Raw genomic sequence first — 18,658 nt, 5'->3', positions numbered from 1 at the left:
GAAGCACATGTGTTTGGAGCGGAGGATGAAATTGATATTGGTCCAATTACTCATGTGTCTGTCACACTTGATGGGATTCCAGAAGTGGTGGAGGTTCAACAAATCCAGGATGCATTTGCAGAGTCACAAATCCCTGTAGCACTTGAGCAACCAAAGAAGAGAAAAGGTGAGGGGATATGAATATGTGTTATTCGCCTACATTTGCAGGTCTATAGATGAGATGTTCAGTGTTTAGTGTGTGTTTCCCTGCAATTGTTGAAATTTGCTATAGAAGAGGAAAATAGTACAGAGAACAAATAACCAAATTATTTGTGTAGACCTTTTGCTCTAATTAGCTGATTTTTGAAGTGCAGATCCTACAGATGAAATTGGGGGGGGGGGGGGGGGGTAAATCTGGCCTGAACTGTAGTTCATATCTGGGTGTATTGGGTGAGTGGACAGGAGGTAATAATTTGCCTGAGACTGTGTTATAAGTTAATTGTGGATATGAGATTTGAACTAGAGCAGACATGAATCATAGAATCATAGAATAGTAGAGTTGGAAGAGACCTCATGGGCCATCCAGTCCAACCCCCTGCCAAGAAGCAGGAAATCGCATTCAAAGTACCCCCGACAGATGGCCATCCAGCCTCTGCTTAAAAGCCTCCAAAGAAGGAGCCTCCACCACAGTCCGGGGGAGAGAGTTCCACTGCCAAACAGCCCTCACAGTGAGGAAATTCTTCCTGATGTTCAGGTGGAATCTCCTTTCCTGTAGTTTGAAACCATTGTTCCACGTCCTAGTCTGTAGGGCAGCAGAAAACAAGCTTGCTCCCTCCTCCCTATGACTTCCCTTCACGTATTTGTACATGGCTATCATGTCTCCTCTCAGCCTTCTCTTCTGCAGGCTAAACATGCCCAGTTCTTTAAGCCGCTCCTCATAGGGCTTGTTTTCCAGACGCTTAATCATTTTAGTTGCCCTCCTCTGGACGCTTTCCAGCTTGTCAACATCTCCCTTCAATTGCGGTGCCCAGGATTGGACACAGTATTCCAGGTGTGGTCTGACCAAGGCAGAATAGAGGGGTAGCATGACTTCCCTGGATCTAGATGCTATACTCTATTGATGCAGGCCAGAATCCCGTTGGCTTTTTTAGCAGCCGCATCACATTGTTGGTTTATATTTAACTTGTTGTCCACGAGGACTCCAAGATCTTTTTCACATGTACTGCTGTCTAGCCAGGCATCCCCCATTCTGTATCTTTGCATTCCATTTTTTCTGCCAAAGTGAAGTATCTTGCATTTGTCCCTGTTGAACTTCATTTTGTTAGTTTTGGCCCATCTCTCTAGTCTGTCAAGATCATTTTGAATTCTGCTCCTATCTTCTGGAGTGTTATCTGTCCCTCCCAATTTGGTGTCATCTGCAAACTTGATGATTGTGGCTTCTAACCCTTCGTCTAAGTCGTTAATAAAGATATTGAACAGAACTGGGCCCAGGATGGAACCCTGCGGCGCTCCACTTGTCACTTCTTTCCAAGATGAAGATGACGCATTGGTGAGCACCCTTTGGGTTCGTTTGCTTAGCCAATTACAGATCCACCTAACCGTAGTTTTGTCTAGCCCACATTTAACTAGTTTGTTTGCCAGAAGGTCGTGGGGGACTTTGTCGAAGGCCTTACTGAAATCCAGGTAGGCTAGATCCACGGCGTTCTCTATATCAACCCAACTCGTAACTATCGAAAAAAGAGATCAGATTAGTCTGGCATGACTTGTTTTTGGTATATCCATGTTGGCTATTAGCAATGACTGCATTTGTTTCTAGATGTTCGCAGACCACTTCCTTTTCCAGGATCTTGCCTGGTATCGATGTGAGGCTGACCAGACGGTAATTGTTTGGGTCGTTCTTTTTTCCCTTCTTGAAGATAGGGACCACATTCGCCCTCCTCCAATCCGCTGGGACTTCTCCTGTACTCCAAGAACTCTCGAAGATAATTGCCAGTGGTTCTGAAATAACCTCAGCTAGTTCCTTCAATACTCTTGGATGTAGCTGATCTGGCCCTGGGGACTTGAATTCATTTGAATTCACTTGTTTCCCTATTTGGGGTTAGATTTCCCCTAATCCTTCGTCCATTCCATGTTGCTGAGGTTGAAGATGGCTTTCTTTTTGTGAGAAGACTGAGGCAAAGAAGGCATTAAGTAGTTCTGCCTTTTCCCTGTCCCCTGTCACCATCATCCCATCTTCTCCTCGCAGAGGCCCTATTGCCTCCTTGTTCTTCCTTTTTCTACCAACGTAAGCAAAAAAGCCTTTTTTGTTGTTTTTAATATCCCTGGCAAGCCTGAGCTCATTTTGCGCTTTAGCCTTGCAAACCTTTTCCCTACAGGAGTTGGCTATACGTTTGAATTCTTCTTTGGCGATTTCTCCCCTTTTCCACTTCTTGTGCATGTCTCTTTTGAGTCTTAGCCCAGTTAGAAGTTCTTTGGACATCCATTCTGGCTTCTTCGCACTTGTCTTATTTTTTTTCTTTGTTGGCACTGTTTACATTTGCGCCTTGAGTATTTCACTTTTTAAAAACTCCCATCCATCCTTAACTCCCTTGTCTTTTAATATTGTCCATGGAATGCTGGTCAGTATTTCCTTCATTTTTTGGAAGTCAACTCTCTTAAAGTCTAGAATTCGTGTTTGACTTGTCTTAGTTTCAGCCAAAGTTTGCATGGGCAAACTTTGGCCATCCAGGTGTTTTGGACTTCAACTCCTACGATTCCCAACAGCCTACCAGCTCTTAGGAATTGTTGGAGATAAAGTCCAAAACACCTGGAGGGCCAAATTTGCCCATGCCTGAATTAGAGGCCTTTTGACTCTTAGTTTGCATTAGCACAATAAGGTATCATTATGTTAAAGGCAGGTTAAAATATAATTCTGTAAGATGACTGTTCACTTGGTATCTGTCAGAATTTTGATAGACTGACTGTTCTTTCAATAAAAGTTCACGTAGTCTTTCCAAAGTTTTTCCAATTCATAACATTGATATTATCAGATATCAATTTCTATTATTATTTGTCATCCATATCTCCCTTCCCTCTTCATGACATGACTTCAAAAGGAGTCATAGCAGTTTCTAACGTGGTAGTGGTTGTTATTATATTATAGCAGTTATAAATAATAATGGCAGCTTTAACTACATTATATCATATAGAGCAGTTTGGCTAACTAAAATTTGGCAATGGGAATGGATCAGGGTGGTGAATGAACTGACTGTTTCATAATCAATATGAACGTCTGTATATATTTTTCTTTTAGGGAAGAAGCCTAAAGCACCACGCTCAGAGTCGCCTACTCTGACTCCAAACATAACGGTGAAAAAGAAAAACAAAGATGGGAAGGGTAAGCCTGGACAATGTAAACTGAGGGCCATGGAGCAGAGCAGACTATACTCGATGTTGCAGAGTTTAACAAACATCTGGCAATAGTTTTATCTCTCAGATTTGGTGATATTGTGATCATGGAGACTGAGAGGAAAGAAAATAAATTCCCTTGATTTTTCTCTTGTAATGAATTTGCCATACCAAGTGTTATGAGGGAAATTATTCCTTCACCATTCCCTGATAATTGCTTCCTTTTCTCCTATTGCAATACAGTAAAAAGTTCTTAGTGCTTTCTGGTCCTTTGTGATATTTAGGATAAGACTGTTCTTCCAGCACACCATATCAACCCCACACTGCCACCAGACCATGTTTGTACCAGTCAAGCAGTACTTTACTGAATGCAACATTTCCAGAATATAGAACCTCTTGCAGTTGAGTCTATTATTTAGTAAGAATCCGATTGAATTAAGACACGAGTCTGCACCCAAATGCTGCTAAAATACTTCTACCTCCACGTAAGGGCTATACTGATTACATACTACTGATAATGTAGATTAGTTTGATCATGTGATATTGTCTGCATAGTAGTAGTGTCTATCAGAAATCTGGCAATTATATTAGACTATGATTAATATTAGGCAGATACATGTAGCAAGCATATCTGACAGCCTTCAGTTAGAGCCAAGTCCCAGAAAATAGTTGAATTTATGTTTTCATCTTACATATAAATAGGTTTTAAAGTCCTTGCTGTTGTAAACATCTGGATTTTTGCATGTTATGTGTCAATTTCTAAAAAACCTTTCCATCTGTTTGTTTTAGGAAACACAATTTATCTTTGGGAGTTTTTACTAGCTCTGCTTCAGGACAAAGCTACTTGTCCTAAATACATTAAATGGACTCAAAGAGAGAAGGGCATTTTTAAGCTTGTAGATTCCAAGGCTGTGTCAAGGCTGTGGGGAAAGCATAAAAACAAGCCTGATATGAATTATGAAACAATGGGCAGAGCTCTCAGGTAGGTGGACTTGAGAAAATATTGATATTTTCTTAATTGTAAATGTATGCCATTAGATTAGAAGTCGTCTGAACTAATACAAGTTTGGTGTGCTGCAAATGAAACACTTTCAGTAGATATCAAACAAATGCCATCTCAAAATGACACAGTCTTCAATCCAGTTGCTAGCCTAAGATATAGGAGGCCTATGGAGTTGACAGAATGTATACTATTCAGAAATTGATTCAGTGGAACTACTCTAGTTTGAACAAGCAATTGGGTTTAGGCTACGGTATCTGTAAGGATTTCTAATCTTTGTTCACTGGAATTTTTTTATTTCTAAATCTTTCACAATTTTATTCAACCATGAATTCTGGATCAACTGAAAAGGTAAAAATCACTGGTTGGCTATACTGCCTTCTTTTCAATTCCAGTCAAAGAACTATAAAAACAAACATAGTGTTTTATTTCAGAATTTACTGATTTTATTCTATTCTTCTTTACATAATTTTTTTTGTATTGTCGATTTATGTAGATTTGGTCAAGATGAATTAGAAAATGTATTTGAAGGGCAAGATATACATGTCTTAAATACGTAAATAATAGTACTTTGTAAATCCATTTTTTGGACTTCATGATTTAGACAAATTATATTTCTGACAGATGGTGTAAACATTAGAGACAATAGTTTACTATACCGCTTTCTGTTTTATTAAGTTATCCACACACATGGGTAACATTTAGCATTTAAACCTTTTTCTCGTCTCTGTTTGTTTTTCAGTTAGTTTATTATGAAACCACCATGATAGGTCCCTGTTAGGGTCTCCATATGTAAGAAACCATTTGAAGACACAGCAGCACCTATATACTAGAAGCAGACTCAAGTGCTGAGTTATATTTTATGGTAGACAGTTTCTAGTTACTAATTGCTAGCACATCCTAGAAATCTCTACTATGCTTGTGGACAACCCAAATGCTCATTTCTTCCAATTCATCTTTTACTCTCAAGCGTGTTAAAAATGAAAAGGGAGAAGCTGTCTAATCTTACAGTGGATGGATGGATGGCACAAGACTAGCTAGTTCTAGAGTTGGCCATTGCTTTTCATGTTTCTCTCTTGGCAACTGATATACTGGAGTGTCTTGGGAACACATCCATTTGTCCTTTTCTGTACTAAATTTTAAAACATAATTTCTTATGTAATTTGAACACTGTGAACTGTTTCCAGAAGCATTCCTTGTTTCAAAAAGCTCTGCAAAGGAGTTCATGAAATCAGAGGAGGCAAATAAATGTTAAATGGTTTTTCCCTTTCTCCTGTACATTTCTGCAAAAGGTCAGTGGGCCTTTTAGAACAGTATGATGTGAGGGTTTTCAAGGGAAAGGAAGAATTTATAAAAAGCATGCCTGTCAGTCATTCTATTCCTGGAAATTTCCAATGGGACAAAAAGCCTTCCATCAGTGGACAAAGTTACAATAGTTTGCTTCAGCCCAGTCTCATTGGCTATGTACAAAACTTCCATTATATGGAAATATGCCTTTCTTCAGCAATAGTTAGAAATATCATTAAATCGACTGTTTATTCTTTAGAGTGTTGTTATACTAGTACCTTTAAATAAGTCATTTTAGGCATGGTTTATTCTGTGACCTTTTATTTCTTTTGTAACTAGTAAGCTGTTTTATTGCTCTAACAGATATTATTACCAAAGAGGTATTCTGGCCAAAGTAGAGGGACAACGTTTGGTGTATCAGTTTAAAGAAATGCCGAAAGACCTAGTCTACATTGATGATGATGATCCTAGTTCCAGTACAGACTCTACTGATGCATCTTTACTGTCAGCACCTATGGCCAATAGAAACCAAATGGGTAGGCCCAAAGGATCTACAAATACAGGACCAAGAGGAGGATCTACTGCTGTTTTAAAGATACCACTTAACTCCAAATCTACCAAACCTAAGCAGCCCCTGGAAACTGCACAGCAGCAATTGCCTGCCATGGCATCAGAAGCCTTGAGGACGATGCAAGCTACTCAGCCTCTACATCCAACTCAGCTTTATCGGACAGTTCATTTAATGCAGCCAGTACAATCCATTCCAGAAGGACATACAGCCGTAACCAGTAGCATGTTGGATGAGAAATTGAACTCTTCTGTTCAAAACATAAGGTAAGGATGTAAAAAAAAAGTCTTACGTTACAAGCGTAATAATTTTATGTCCCTTGAACATCTGATCTTCTGATTGAAAAACATTTTGAAAGGGAGATCAAAAAAGAGAAAACCACTATCTTCTTATAAGAGAGGGCCATTAGAGTCTTCACATTAATCTCGTGGATAATCGTATAAGAAACTTTTCTTTTTGTGTTTGGTGTATTCTCAGTCTTAGTGAGAAAGGATTCAGAAGATGCTTGATCAGCAAAGATATGCTGTTCGATTGTGGCTGTATTGTATAAAGGGTTTGGTACTAAAATTCAGTGTGTGTTTGCAAGAATATGTTTGCAAGAATATGAGAGAAACTGAGGAGAATGTATTGATTCTAACCCTCTAATTACTCATGCTGCATCTTAAATTTATATGCTGAGAACACAGATTGGATTGACCACAGACTTATTTATTAGTGAGCTGTAGTGATTTTATGCTAGTGTGTGATGATAAATTGATTAGTGGTTTTTTAGGGAACCATTTACTGCGTGTTGGAAATAAGATGAAGTCATTTGGATAATTCAAAGTAAATATGTCATTTGTTTTAAAATAATTCATTAGCTAAATAATTCAGTTAAGCAATGAATTGTTTAGTCAGTATGACTGTAAATTAGGCCTGTGCCGCTTGGGATCCATGAAACATGAAAGTAGCTTGTGGCATATATTGTGACCTGATGGGCACTTGACAGCTTCCATGTTTTGCTGTTGCAGGCAAATGGCTAATTTCAGAGTTCTGCATGTGGCTGTGAAAGATTGCAAATGGTACAGATGCTACTAAATTTCATGGTTGAGTAATGTCAGTGGAATATTTCTCTATTATTTTAAAATGTATTAATTCACTCAGGGCATCATACATAATGTTTTTTTAAAAATAACTGCACTCACATGCACTTTCAAGTCATCTGTTTACTTATTGCAATCTCATGAATTTCATAGGGTTTTCTTAGGAAAGGAATAGTCGGAGGTGATTTGGCCAGTTCCTTCCTCTGTGTAGCCTACAGTATCCATTGGCAGTCTCCCACCCAAGTACTAACCTGTCTTGCCTGGAGGGATATTGCTGGTCAGTTTCAGTTAATGACTCTGAATAGGTATTGAAAGAGTTATCCATAATCTCTCTCCACTTAAATGAGTGAATGCTCTTTTTGGACTTTTTTTTCTTTGCACTTTCTTAATACAGTGGGAGTGAGAGGAAGATGCATTAATACTGTTGACATAAAAGAAGACTGGAGGGTTAAATGTTCTAAATGAAGATGTAAATATTCAGAAATACGTATTTTTAAAGGCTAGTTGAAGTTGGAAATAGCCAGGTGTTTATAAATAAAAGAAACCTTTTAGCAACATCATTTTAAAGTAGTTGGTTTATTTATTGTCTGTCTTCAGAAGGCATTTTTTTCTGTGTGTAGTTTTGACATGGATTCCCTATCCCATATGGGGAATATCCTAAGGTATCCATTTTTCAAAATGCAAATCGTTTTTTGTCTTCATATTATAATTGAAGAGAATTAAACAGAAGTAATCAATGATGCAGTTCAAAGATTAGGATTCAAATTAGCAGCAACACTCTAAGAGACAACTACATAGTTTACACTACTCATCCATTCTATTATTTTGTACTATGAACTGAAGGTGGGGTGTATTGATTTGTCTGAGGGCTTTAACAAGATGAATGAACATCTTTGAACACAGAAGTCTCAAAAACTAACTCTGTGATAAAATCCTTCATTAGCACAAAAGGTCCTGGGTTCAGTTTCTGATATTTCCAGTTTAAGATTCCTTAGTAAGAGGGAGGAGTTGCTGCTTGCCTGAGATAACACTTTTAGCTAGGTGGACCAGTGACTCCATTTAAATATAAGGCAATTTTATTCATTTATTTATTAGACATGTATAATATTTAATGTTAGATGACTGAGAATCAGTCTGGCTAAAGGCAGAAAATGGGACGGAGAAACACCATAAAGGGGAGATGCTTTTGAAGGACACACCTTCCCATTTTCATCATCACAGTACCAGAGCCAACACACTCAAAATGAATTCAACAGTTTGAAGATTTAAAAAATCATTTAGGAAATTAACTACAAAAATGCACACAGTAACTTGCATTTTCATTTCAGAACTTTTTCAAAAAAATCTTCAGGTACTGTCAGCAGAGTAGTCTGGACAACTTGGAAGTTGACATGTATCATTTGAATTCTTAAAAAACATGGTGACCCACTCAAACTACCCTTGAAATACAGTAATGCCCCATATTCACTTGTACTCAGACAGGAATGTCACCACGATCAATCAGATATGATCCCCACAAGGCTGAGAGGGTGAAAGGCCTTTTCTATTGTTGCTCCCCGGATCTGGAATTCCCTTCCGGAGGAGATCCGGCAAGCACCCACCCTGGCTTCCTTCAAAAAGCTGCTTAAAACCTGGCTCTTCCGCTGCGCCTTTGGATAACCGAGCCCATAGCTATAGTAGTTGCACAGGCCACCTCTTTGACTTGAAACACTGCACTTTATTCCTCTGCCCCAAAGCATCTTAGAATATCACATTGCATTTTAGTTCTAGTGGTCCCTCCAGGCCATCCTCTCCTCCATCCCAGTGGTCTTTTTTTCCCCCCTCTTTCTTTGCAGATTCATGTTATTTGAGTGATTATATTCCTTCTGCTTATGTGATTGTTTTAGTCAATTGTTATGTTTTGTTTTCGTTTCTAATTCTTATAGCGTTTTATAGTGTTTTCAGTGTTTTATTGTACAATGTTTTATGCTGATTTTATATTGGAAACCGCCCTGAGTCCCTTTTGGGAGAGAGGGCGGTATACAAATAAACTTTTACTTACTTACTTACTTACTTACTTACTTACTTACTTACTAAAGATGTGTTGCATGGATAAGTAAGCAGAACAAAGGAATAAAGTGTGCCATTTTGATAAGCAGATGTACCACTATCAGAATGGTAGTATGATCCACTGATACGGGTAAATCTGTAACCATGCTCATGGAGATCAACCTCTAGGATCCAGAAGCAGTCAGCAGAGGCTGATCCTGGGCACTATGACATGTGGGCAGATTCTCACATAGTGTTCCATATCCTCCTGCAATCGATCCCACTCAGATGTGCTCACGACGAAATGGGAAGTCTTATACTATACAAAGTGCCCTGCAAGTTGACTGTCATGGTACTATCAGAAGACCTTCTCCCAACAGAATCCTGGGGACTCTAGTAGGTGTTTCCATATCTCAAATGCATACTGGATTGCAGGCATTCTTTCACCCAAATGCTGTGGTTCTGTTTAGTGTTTGTCATCTTTCTTAAGTAGTTAGCTCCTGGAATCATGATAAAGCCAGTGTACAAATCCTATGGATTAGTGAATTTATTTATTTATTTATTTGCATCATTTATATTCTGCCCTTCTCACCCCGAAGGGGACTCAGGGCGGATCACATTACACATATAGGCAAAAATTCAATGCCTTTTAACATAGAACAAAGACAAGACAAACATAGGCTCTGAGCGGGCCTCGAACTCATGACCTCCTGGTCAGAGTGATTCATTGCAGCTGGTTGCAGCTGGCTTGCTCTCCCGCCTGCGCCACAGCCTGGACCTGTCATGGATTCATGCATGTCATGGATTAAGAATTCAGGATTCATGCATGTCATGGATTAGGAATTCATGCATGTCATGGATTAGGAATTCAGGATGGTAGAAGTTAAAACAATTTAAAAATTGTATTTCGGTTGTATGCCAAGTAGAGTATACTTTCTTGTACACAATACAACTTGTTAGTTGACATGTTCAAATCAATTCTCATTTGAAACATCCTTATCCTAGGGTTTTCTTGGAAAGAATTATTTATATGGGTTCTACCCTTGCCTTCATCTTAAATACCACAAATAAAAACCTCTGACTCTTCATTTGCACTGAACCTGCATTCCCCCTCCCCCCCCAAATGTCTAGTGTTGTATCAGGGGTTCAACTAATTAAAATGATGTTCATGCAGAGGGAGAAAGTGGATAGAGGAGGCAAGGTATGAATCAAGCATTTGTCTGTTTCATTTTGGATGATAATATCTTAGTATCAACAGCTATTCCTCACCCTGACTTACTGAAACATTCAACACATTTCAGGAAGCATAATTGCAATAAACATGCTATTCCTTGATGTAAAAAGATGGCTAGACAAGAATCTCATAACAAGGTTCAGCAAGTCAACAAAGCATTACAAAAAAGATCATTAGCCTAGATTTGTGGAGCAAAGGGAGGGAAGAAGAACAGTGTATTTGTGCATGTGTACATACACATGTCTGTACAGTTTGAGTCATGGGAATATACCAACTGTAAGAGCCCGTATTGTTGAACTAAAAACATGTAAATTGTAAATTTGGTAGGGTGACCCAATTATTCTTGAAATCTAACACTTGGGATTTTGTTGTTAAAATAAAGGGATAAGATTTTTTTTAGCTCATCAACAAATTTGGAGACTAAAGCCTACTTGCCAATTAATGGGTGGGAAAACTGAAATTATTAACTTGTCAAAAATAATTGTATGATATTTATCTAGCATGCTATCAAACCAAATTTTGGGGGATCAAAATAATGTTGGGGTGTTGTGTGGTTTTTGGGGTGTATGGCCATGTTCGAGCAGTATTTTCTCCTGAAGATGCCAGCCACAGATGTAAGCGAAATTTCAAGAGAAAATGCTACTAGAACATGGCCATACACCCGAAAAACCACACAAATGCCCCACTGATTCCAGTCATGAAAGCCTTTGACAATACATTGAAAGCAGTGTTCCTTCTTTAAACTTACTTAATGGGAAGCAACCAAAAGCATAGATCGAAAGGCAGCTAGAAACAGAAAAGTCTCCATTTCCTAGATATCGCATGCACAGAGTGTTTCAAATCTACCCCAGTGCCCAGCAGTCAATGGTATTGAGTTATATTTGATTATGGCTCTGCACACATCTGTGTTGGTCCGAGAGTATTTCAGGGTCTGGGCAGGCAGGAAGCAAACAGAAAGATTGAGACAGGAAGGAGTTTAAGTTAATATGAAGAACAAGAGGGGAACCTGGAGGAAGAGTGACAAAGGGGCTGAAATCACAGAGTGGATGACTCTGATGTGACTTTCTAGTACCACCAGTATTTTATATATATGAATATACTAACTACATCATGCATTTTAAATAAATATATATTGAGGTGATTACGATTATAGTGATTTATTGTATTAGAGGAATGGGATTTGTACCAGTCATGGGCTGTAATTACCCCATGATAAGGTGTCCCGTGTGGCCTCCAATTTAATTTCTACTTTTAATTTGGAAAAAAATTAACTGAGGCATCCAAGTTCCAATTTACCCCCACTAAAATAGGCAAAAATGAAACACAATACCTAAGGTAACGTGGTTCATTATATTTTCAAAAACTTAAAAAAAAAAACAAGAAAAAATACAGGGTGGATTTTTTGAGGTTATACCATTTTTGTTTTTTGTTTTTTTAAAAAAAGTTTCTGTAAACTCCTGTTTGAAGAAAGCCAACCACAAAACCCTGTTACAAAGCAAGTGCAGATGTTCATTTGGCTGAGACAGAAATTAATCTAGGAATTAATCTATGAATTCTGCTTCATATTGGCTACATATTGACATAAGAGTTGGCACTTTCCTGGTGTAAACATGCTTTGTAATTTCCCTTGGGCAGAGGAAAGCCTCTTACCCTATAAGAGTATTGAGGTGCCTTTAGAACCTTGCTTTTATTTTCTGTGTACCCAGCATTTCATCTAGGAATTTTGTTTCTTTCTGCTTCATTTTTCTCCTTTTGTTCTTTTCTCTGAGGAAGATTTAAGTTAGCATTGTTGGGTCAAATGTAGCACAACACTTTTTATAATGTAATACTGCATGCCTTCAGGTTACCTGTCGATTTATAGTGACCACATAAATTTCATAGGGTTTTCTTACGCAAGGAATACTCAAGAGGTGGTTTGACCAGTCTCTTCCTCTGAAATTTAGGCTACAGCACCTAGGATTCATTGGCAAACTCTCATCCAAATATCAAACAGGATTGGTTGTGTTTTGCTTCCAAGACAGAAGCTGGTGCCTTAGGGTATTTAAGCCCTAATCACATTTTTAAAAAAATGTTCACCCAGACTCATTTTGATATGCAGGCAGATTATTATTTCTGGTAGGATTTTAAGGGATTCTAATAGCAGATTGATTGTGTCAAAATAAATGGTTGGGTGAAATTTAAATACCTTGTTGACAGATGAATTAATGGCTCAATCTTCTGTGGTTACTGTGTTTCCAAAGGTCTTTGGGATCTGTTAATAGCTTGCGTGATTATGGAATAAATTTGAAAGTTTAATCTGCTAGTGATAGACAGGATACCCTTGTACATAAGTGATATGCTGCAGCATTATCACTTCTTCCCAAGCATCCTGACATGTAAGACAGGCAATTACTTTTCCCACAATGAGCTGTTACCATATTTATTTCCTTTTTTCCCCTGGAGACTGATCAGGAGTCAGGTAGCCCATGAATCAGTGGACCTGTCAATGAACCATCACTTTCAGTAGATCACTGCACAGTCGTCTCGACAGGCCATGTGATGCTGCATGTGATCACAGCTGCTAGGATCTTGGCACATTCCTAGTTCCCTTGTTAATTGCCCTTCGTGTCTAAAATAAGGAGAATTGTACAGATAAGCTACTCAGCTAATTACTTAGGAGCATCTCAGTCTTTATCTTACTGTGTTCTGACAAAATAAGTGCAAAGGTGCTCATATGACTGACAGACCATAAGCAGCAACATGCTGCTTCATGTCCCTTTCTCTGTTGTATGTAATGATCAATACAGGAAAAGAGAATTTTATACTCCTTTCCTTTCTCTTTTATAGCAGTTGCCTTTAGGTGAATTTGATTTTATATCTGTCAGGATAGGCCTTTATTTTTCTGTTGAGAACAAATTTACAGGCACTTATATATTAATAATTTTAATTGCTTATTATGCAAATTGCTTAATTGGTTCTATTTAGCTTTTTGTTGGTTTATTTTATTTCACTCCTCTGGCACTGTTTACACACATAAGATAATCTGTGTGCAAACACATGTGCTCAATATAAATAAATAATGAAGTTTTTGAGCAGTGGCACTAATTTCAACTTTTGGCAGCATGATGATTGTTTTGTACACTTTAAGGGCAGGAACAATTTGTGAAATAGATTCTAATGCTTGTAAATTTGACTTCTGGGAAAGGGCTGTGTGGAGTAGGGTTCAATAGGATAGATACCTCGAGAAAAAATTCTGGACTTTTCACAATAAATAGCCCCTGATTATCTTACCAAAATAACTGTCTGGAAGGGTCCACATTCTAGGACAGCACCATAGTGATTGAAAAGACGGGGAGTACAAGTGACTGCACACCTGACAAAGAAGCCGTCCCTTTGTGGGAAAAGAATTCTGTGATGACTTTGAAATTGCAATGTAGGTGGATATACACCAGCTCAAAAACAATGAATTTTAAGTGCACTTACCTTAAATGGTATGCAAATGTAATACAGAAACCATTACATATCCTAATACAGATGCAGACAAGAACAGTTGTGGACAAACAGTAGCCTAGTGCCCAAATGGCATATCCAGAAAAAAGAGAGAAAAATTATCAATTAGGAAGAACTAAGGAAACTATTTTAAACAAAACATCTTTGAAATATATGTACTGAATGTAGAGAGTATGGCTTGCATCAAAAGATACATACTGTGTGTGTGTGTGTGTGTGCAAATAGCATGATTATCTGATACAGTATTGTGTAATGCATATTTGTAAATTCAAATTTCTTCATTATAGCCAGCTCAGAATTGCCACTTTCTGTCTGATCCATGGTTAGTGTATGGACCCTGTCCTCATGTTCTCCACGTTAGCCCAGTTTCCCCATAAAATTCATGTGGTTTCTTTGAGCCAACTAGGCCCTTAGCCTAATCTACTTTATAGGCGTTTTCTTAGGCTAAAAATGGGATTGAGGAAAATGTACAATATCTTTCGTTCCAGAAGATACATTGAATGAAATTAACTTAAAGCAGACACAATTGTTAGTTGTTAGGAAAAATAGTTGTCATAATAAATTGCAATAGCCTTAAGTAAAATACATTTACTTAAGGTTAAGTCCATTGAACTCATTGGAGATTAATTCTGAGTAAGTTGTGTGTACAATTGCAATGTAAATGGAATAGGGCTCTGTAGAAAAAAGATTCAGAAAACAAACAGAACTAGACAAGTCTATAAGACTGAAGGGTGGAGAAAAATATATTTAAATCAGGACTGCTTCTCTGATATACTGCTTCTGTCTTAGGGAGACAGATGTGAAATTTGACATCCATCAAAGAAGAAAACAAAAGAGTAGGCAGATCTGTTCCAGCTGCTCTGTGGCTATTAAAGAATGTGACATTGTGAGGAAAGGTTGCTAGCCTCCCACATTCAATAGTTTAAAAATATGGGCTGGTTGAAGTCTATGACTTCACAGAAGTAAAACTGATAAAGAGATATTAGTCACTTAGGTATTCATCTCGACTATGTCCATACAGGATTCCTAACTACTGGATCTGGTTTCAGCTATTTTGAATCCAAGACAAATATGATCTGACACAAATGAGTTAGGTATTTACATTATTTACATGTTTTTATACATTTGCTTTATTGTCATTTACCCAGGATATACTGTCCTTGGAATAGGAAGAAGATTGGAAGAGAGTGGGTTAATATTCCAGTGGAAACAGTATCGTACCTGAAGCATGCCTCTGTGCCAGTGGTTCTCAACCTGTGGGTCTCCAGGTGTTTTGTCCTACAACTCCCAGAAATCCCAGCCAGTTTACCAGCTGTTAGGATTTCTGGGAGTTGAAGGCCAAAACATCTGGTGACCCACAGGTTGAGAACCACTACTCTATGCCATCTTAAATTAGACATCTGCTACTAGTGGAATGTTATTTCTTTATTTTTACTACTAGGTTTTTCATGTGTCAAACTTAAATTTTATAAGCCGGATCTGGTGTGCATAATGCCTTGGTCCTTCCCAGTGGCCAGATTTCTGACAGCTACATTAATCCTTTCTTTTGATTCCAAACATATTAATGTTTGATCAGAGAGGAAATATGTTTTGGTATATAAGTCCTTAGATAACCACCAGAGGGGTAAGCACTTCTTTTCCACATTAAAAACAATATTACTATCAGGTGGATTTAAATCTATTAGTAATGGGCTATATGTGAGGTGGGTGGGGATTAATGATTTTGATTAGAAAAAAACTAATTCTTTTTGCTTGTTTTGATAGGACCATTCAGGCTCCAGGGCAAGTTCCAGTAGTTGTATCCCCTGGGAACCAGCAGCTGCACACTGTAACACTCCAGACGCTGCCTCTGACCACAGTGATCGCCAGCACGGATCCGTCATCTGCAGCAACACCCCAAAAGTTTATTCTGCAAGCCATCCCAACTTCACAGTCCATGACCGTGCTTAAAGAGAACGTCATGCTGCAGTCTCCAAAGCCTGTCTCTCCTCCTTCCTCCATTGTTTTCAGCCCTGCTCAGGTTCACCAGGTTCTCACCAGCAACATGCAGACAATTTGCAATGGAACAGTCAATGTGGCGGCATCTTCTCCATCTTTCAACAGCGCCACTCCTGTTGTAACTTTTACTCCCAGTAGCTCACAAATGGTTGCCCAGCCATCCAACACAGTGATCACTTCGGTCATTAAAGCACCAGAAACGAAACCGACTGTTATTCAAGGGTTGGTCAAATCGGAGGCAGAAGAAGGCACAGTGGAGGAATGCAGACTCTCAGAGCAAAGTTTCCAACAGCAGCCTTTCATGGTGATGGTATCCAGTGCAAATGGATTTCCGTCAACTTTGCATATTAAACAAGAAAGCGAACAGTTAGAGCCAAGCACATATGAGTGAAACAGAAGTAAATTAACTTCCATGTATGGCAGTTTTCCTTAATGTGATGGGACTTCATCAGTTTTGTATATATCATTTGATTCCAAAGCAGACATTATGAAGATACTTTAATTTCTGAAATTAATTTTAGAAGGTAATACTATAGATTTGATTTCAATTCTTTCTCTTTGTTAAATAATATATGGATGTTTCAAAATGCAAGTATAAAGTTACATGCAGCTTATCTTTATTAGATCACTGTCCAACTCTTAAATTTCTTACACTTCATGCATTATTTGTCTATCTTGTAACCAGTACTGTAATCAATGCTTTAATTGAGAGTTAATTTTCACACTTCTCATTCCATGTGTTTGATTCTTACAGCAAATTTCAAATTTATACCAGTGAATTAAGAAAGTTTTGGTTTGGGTACACAGTAAGAAAATGTTTTGTCCCAAAGATTGTGCAAAATAAGAAGACTCCCTTCATCAAGAAGATATTTACCGTTTATATCTTTTATTTACTAGATACTTTTTGTTTTCATTATATGGATATATTGAATATACATTTTTATCAAAATGGAAGTTGTCACGACAGGTAAAATTATTTTCACACCACTTTAATATTGAAGCATAAAAAAGCAATTTTGATTTTCTGCTATTTTTGTAAGGAGGTGAAAAATAATTATATGGAACTTGCACAAGTATTTTGCGATTGAAATGTTTCTATAAAAGTACTTTTCTATTGTAAATATGTAATTTAAATTCTCAGAGGTTTTCATAAAAATGTTCTTTCCACAGAGCAATATTTTATAGATAAAGATAAGATCATTATGTTTAGAGCTCTAATGTTATATCTATTCATATATTACAAAGTGAATTTGTATTTAAAAGAAAATTTTAAATTGTGGGACTCTTTTTGGACCCCTTTGCCTTTTTGTATTTTAATTGGTTTATTATGAAAATAAATCAAATACAACATCATTGTATATTTTTGTCTGTGAATATATGGATTTGGCTTGGTGGGAAAAGGCTGTTTAAAATGGATCAGTATTGCAGTGCCCAGTTAAACAAATCAATGTAACCTTTTCTCTATAACTCAAGCAGCAGATGATGTAGTGCCTTTGCCAGTGTGACCATCAAATTGATTTATGCAAAGAAATAAGTTTGGCCCTCAAAGATCAATTGCCTAGAAAAACATATTTTTGTTGAAGAGTATTATATGAAGAAAGAGTGATAGAGACCTACCACCTCTAAATGATAAGGCTCTGAAACAGATCTTTCTGAAGGTCAGTAAGCTTTCAGGGATATGATCATCAATGATGTTTAGGCAAAAGAGAACAGAAGTGCTAAGCAGGCTATACTCAATTTCAAAAAATAAGTCATATGAAGTCAAAATGGAGAAATGCAGATACAGTAGAGTCTCACTGATCCAACATGAATGGGGTGACAGAACGCTGGGTAAGCAAAAATGTTGGATAATGAGGGATTAATGCAAAAGCCTATTAAAGGTCAAATTACATTATGAGTTTACAGATTAAGCACCAAAGGATCATGTTTTGCAACAAATCGACAACGGTAATTTATATAGTAATTACTGTATTTACGAATTTAGCACCAAAACATTGCAATGTATTGAAAACACTGACTACAAAAACATTGGCTACTAACAAATTGACTACAAATAAAGATTGAATTGCATAAAATGAACTTACAGTAACAACATTGTTGGAAGTTAAATCGGTAAAAAGTTCAGTCCTTGCTGCCTAGAGAAACAACTATGGATTTGGGAGGGAGGCAGACTGTGTTGGATAATCAAGAACGTTGGATAAGCAAAGGTTGGATAAGCGAGACTACTGTATCTAGAAATCTAGCAGCAATAGGGCTAAGAAAAATCCTTAGACATAGCCACCTACTGACCCTACAAGTATGAAAAAAATTCTTGTTCAAGGAAGAATAGGGCTACAAAAGCCCTAAAGAGGATTTTGTACATCTTACACAGATTTTGCCCATTTCAGAAATGGTGCTATACACTGAAATAGACAATTTTGAATGACTAAACATATATCAGAGTCAAGATATAACAGGCCTTAATTAGCAAGTACAGTAGAGTCTCACTTATCCAACATTCGCTTATCCAATGTTCTGGATTATCCAACGCAGTTTGACTCCCGCTCCGATCCACAGCTGTTTCTCTAGGCAGCAAGGATTGAACCTATTATGGATTTAATTTCTGA

The 18,658-nt window shown here is 37.7% G+C and overlaps 1 protein-coding gene across 6 annotated transcripts in view; it reads left to right on the top strand.

Annotated features, from left to right (window-relative positions):
* The window catches only part of elf1 (E74 like ETS transcription factor 1), a 78,729-nt gene extending 61,319 nt beyond the window's left edge, over positions 1–17,410 (top strand). For all 6 annotated transcript variants that reach the window (XM_062975597.1, XM_008106820.2, XM_062975595.1 and 3 more), the window contains 5 exons: positions 5–166; positions 3,272–3,355; positions 4,156–4,348; positions 6,017–6,487; positions 15,819–17,410. In XM_062975597.1, the coding sequence (XP_062831667.1) occupies positions 5–166; positions 3,272–3,355; positions 4,156–4,348; positions 6,017–6,487; positions 15,819–16,443 (1,535 nt within the window). In that variant the 3' untranslated portion in view covers positions 16,444–17,410. The remainder of the gene's footprint in view (positions 1–4; positions 167–3,271; positions 3,356–4,155; positions 4,349–6,016; positions 6,488–15,818) is intronic.
* Positions 17,411–18,658: the final 1,248 nt, after the last annotated feature.

The sequence above is a fragment of the Anolis carolinensis genome, chromosome 3 (genome assembly GCF_035594765.1).
Source record: "Anolis carolinensis isolate JA03-04 chromosome 3, rAnoCar3.1.pri, whole genome shotgun sequence".
Classification (NCBI taxonomy): domain Eukaryota; kingdom Metazoa; phylum Chordata; class Lepidosauria; order Squamata; family Dactyloidae; genus Anolis; species Anolis carolinensis.
This window is presented reverse-complemented; position numbering and strand designations above follow the sequence as displayed.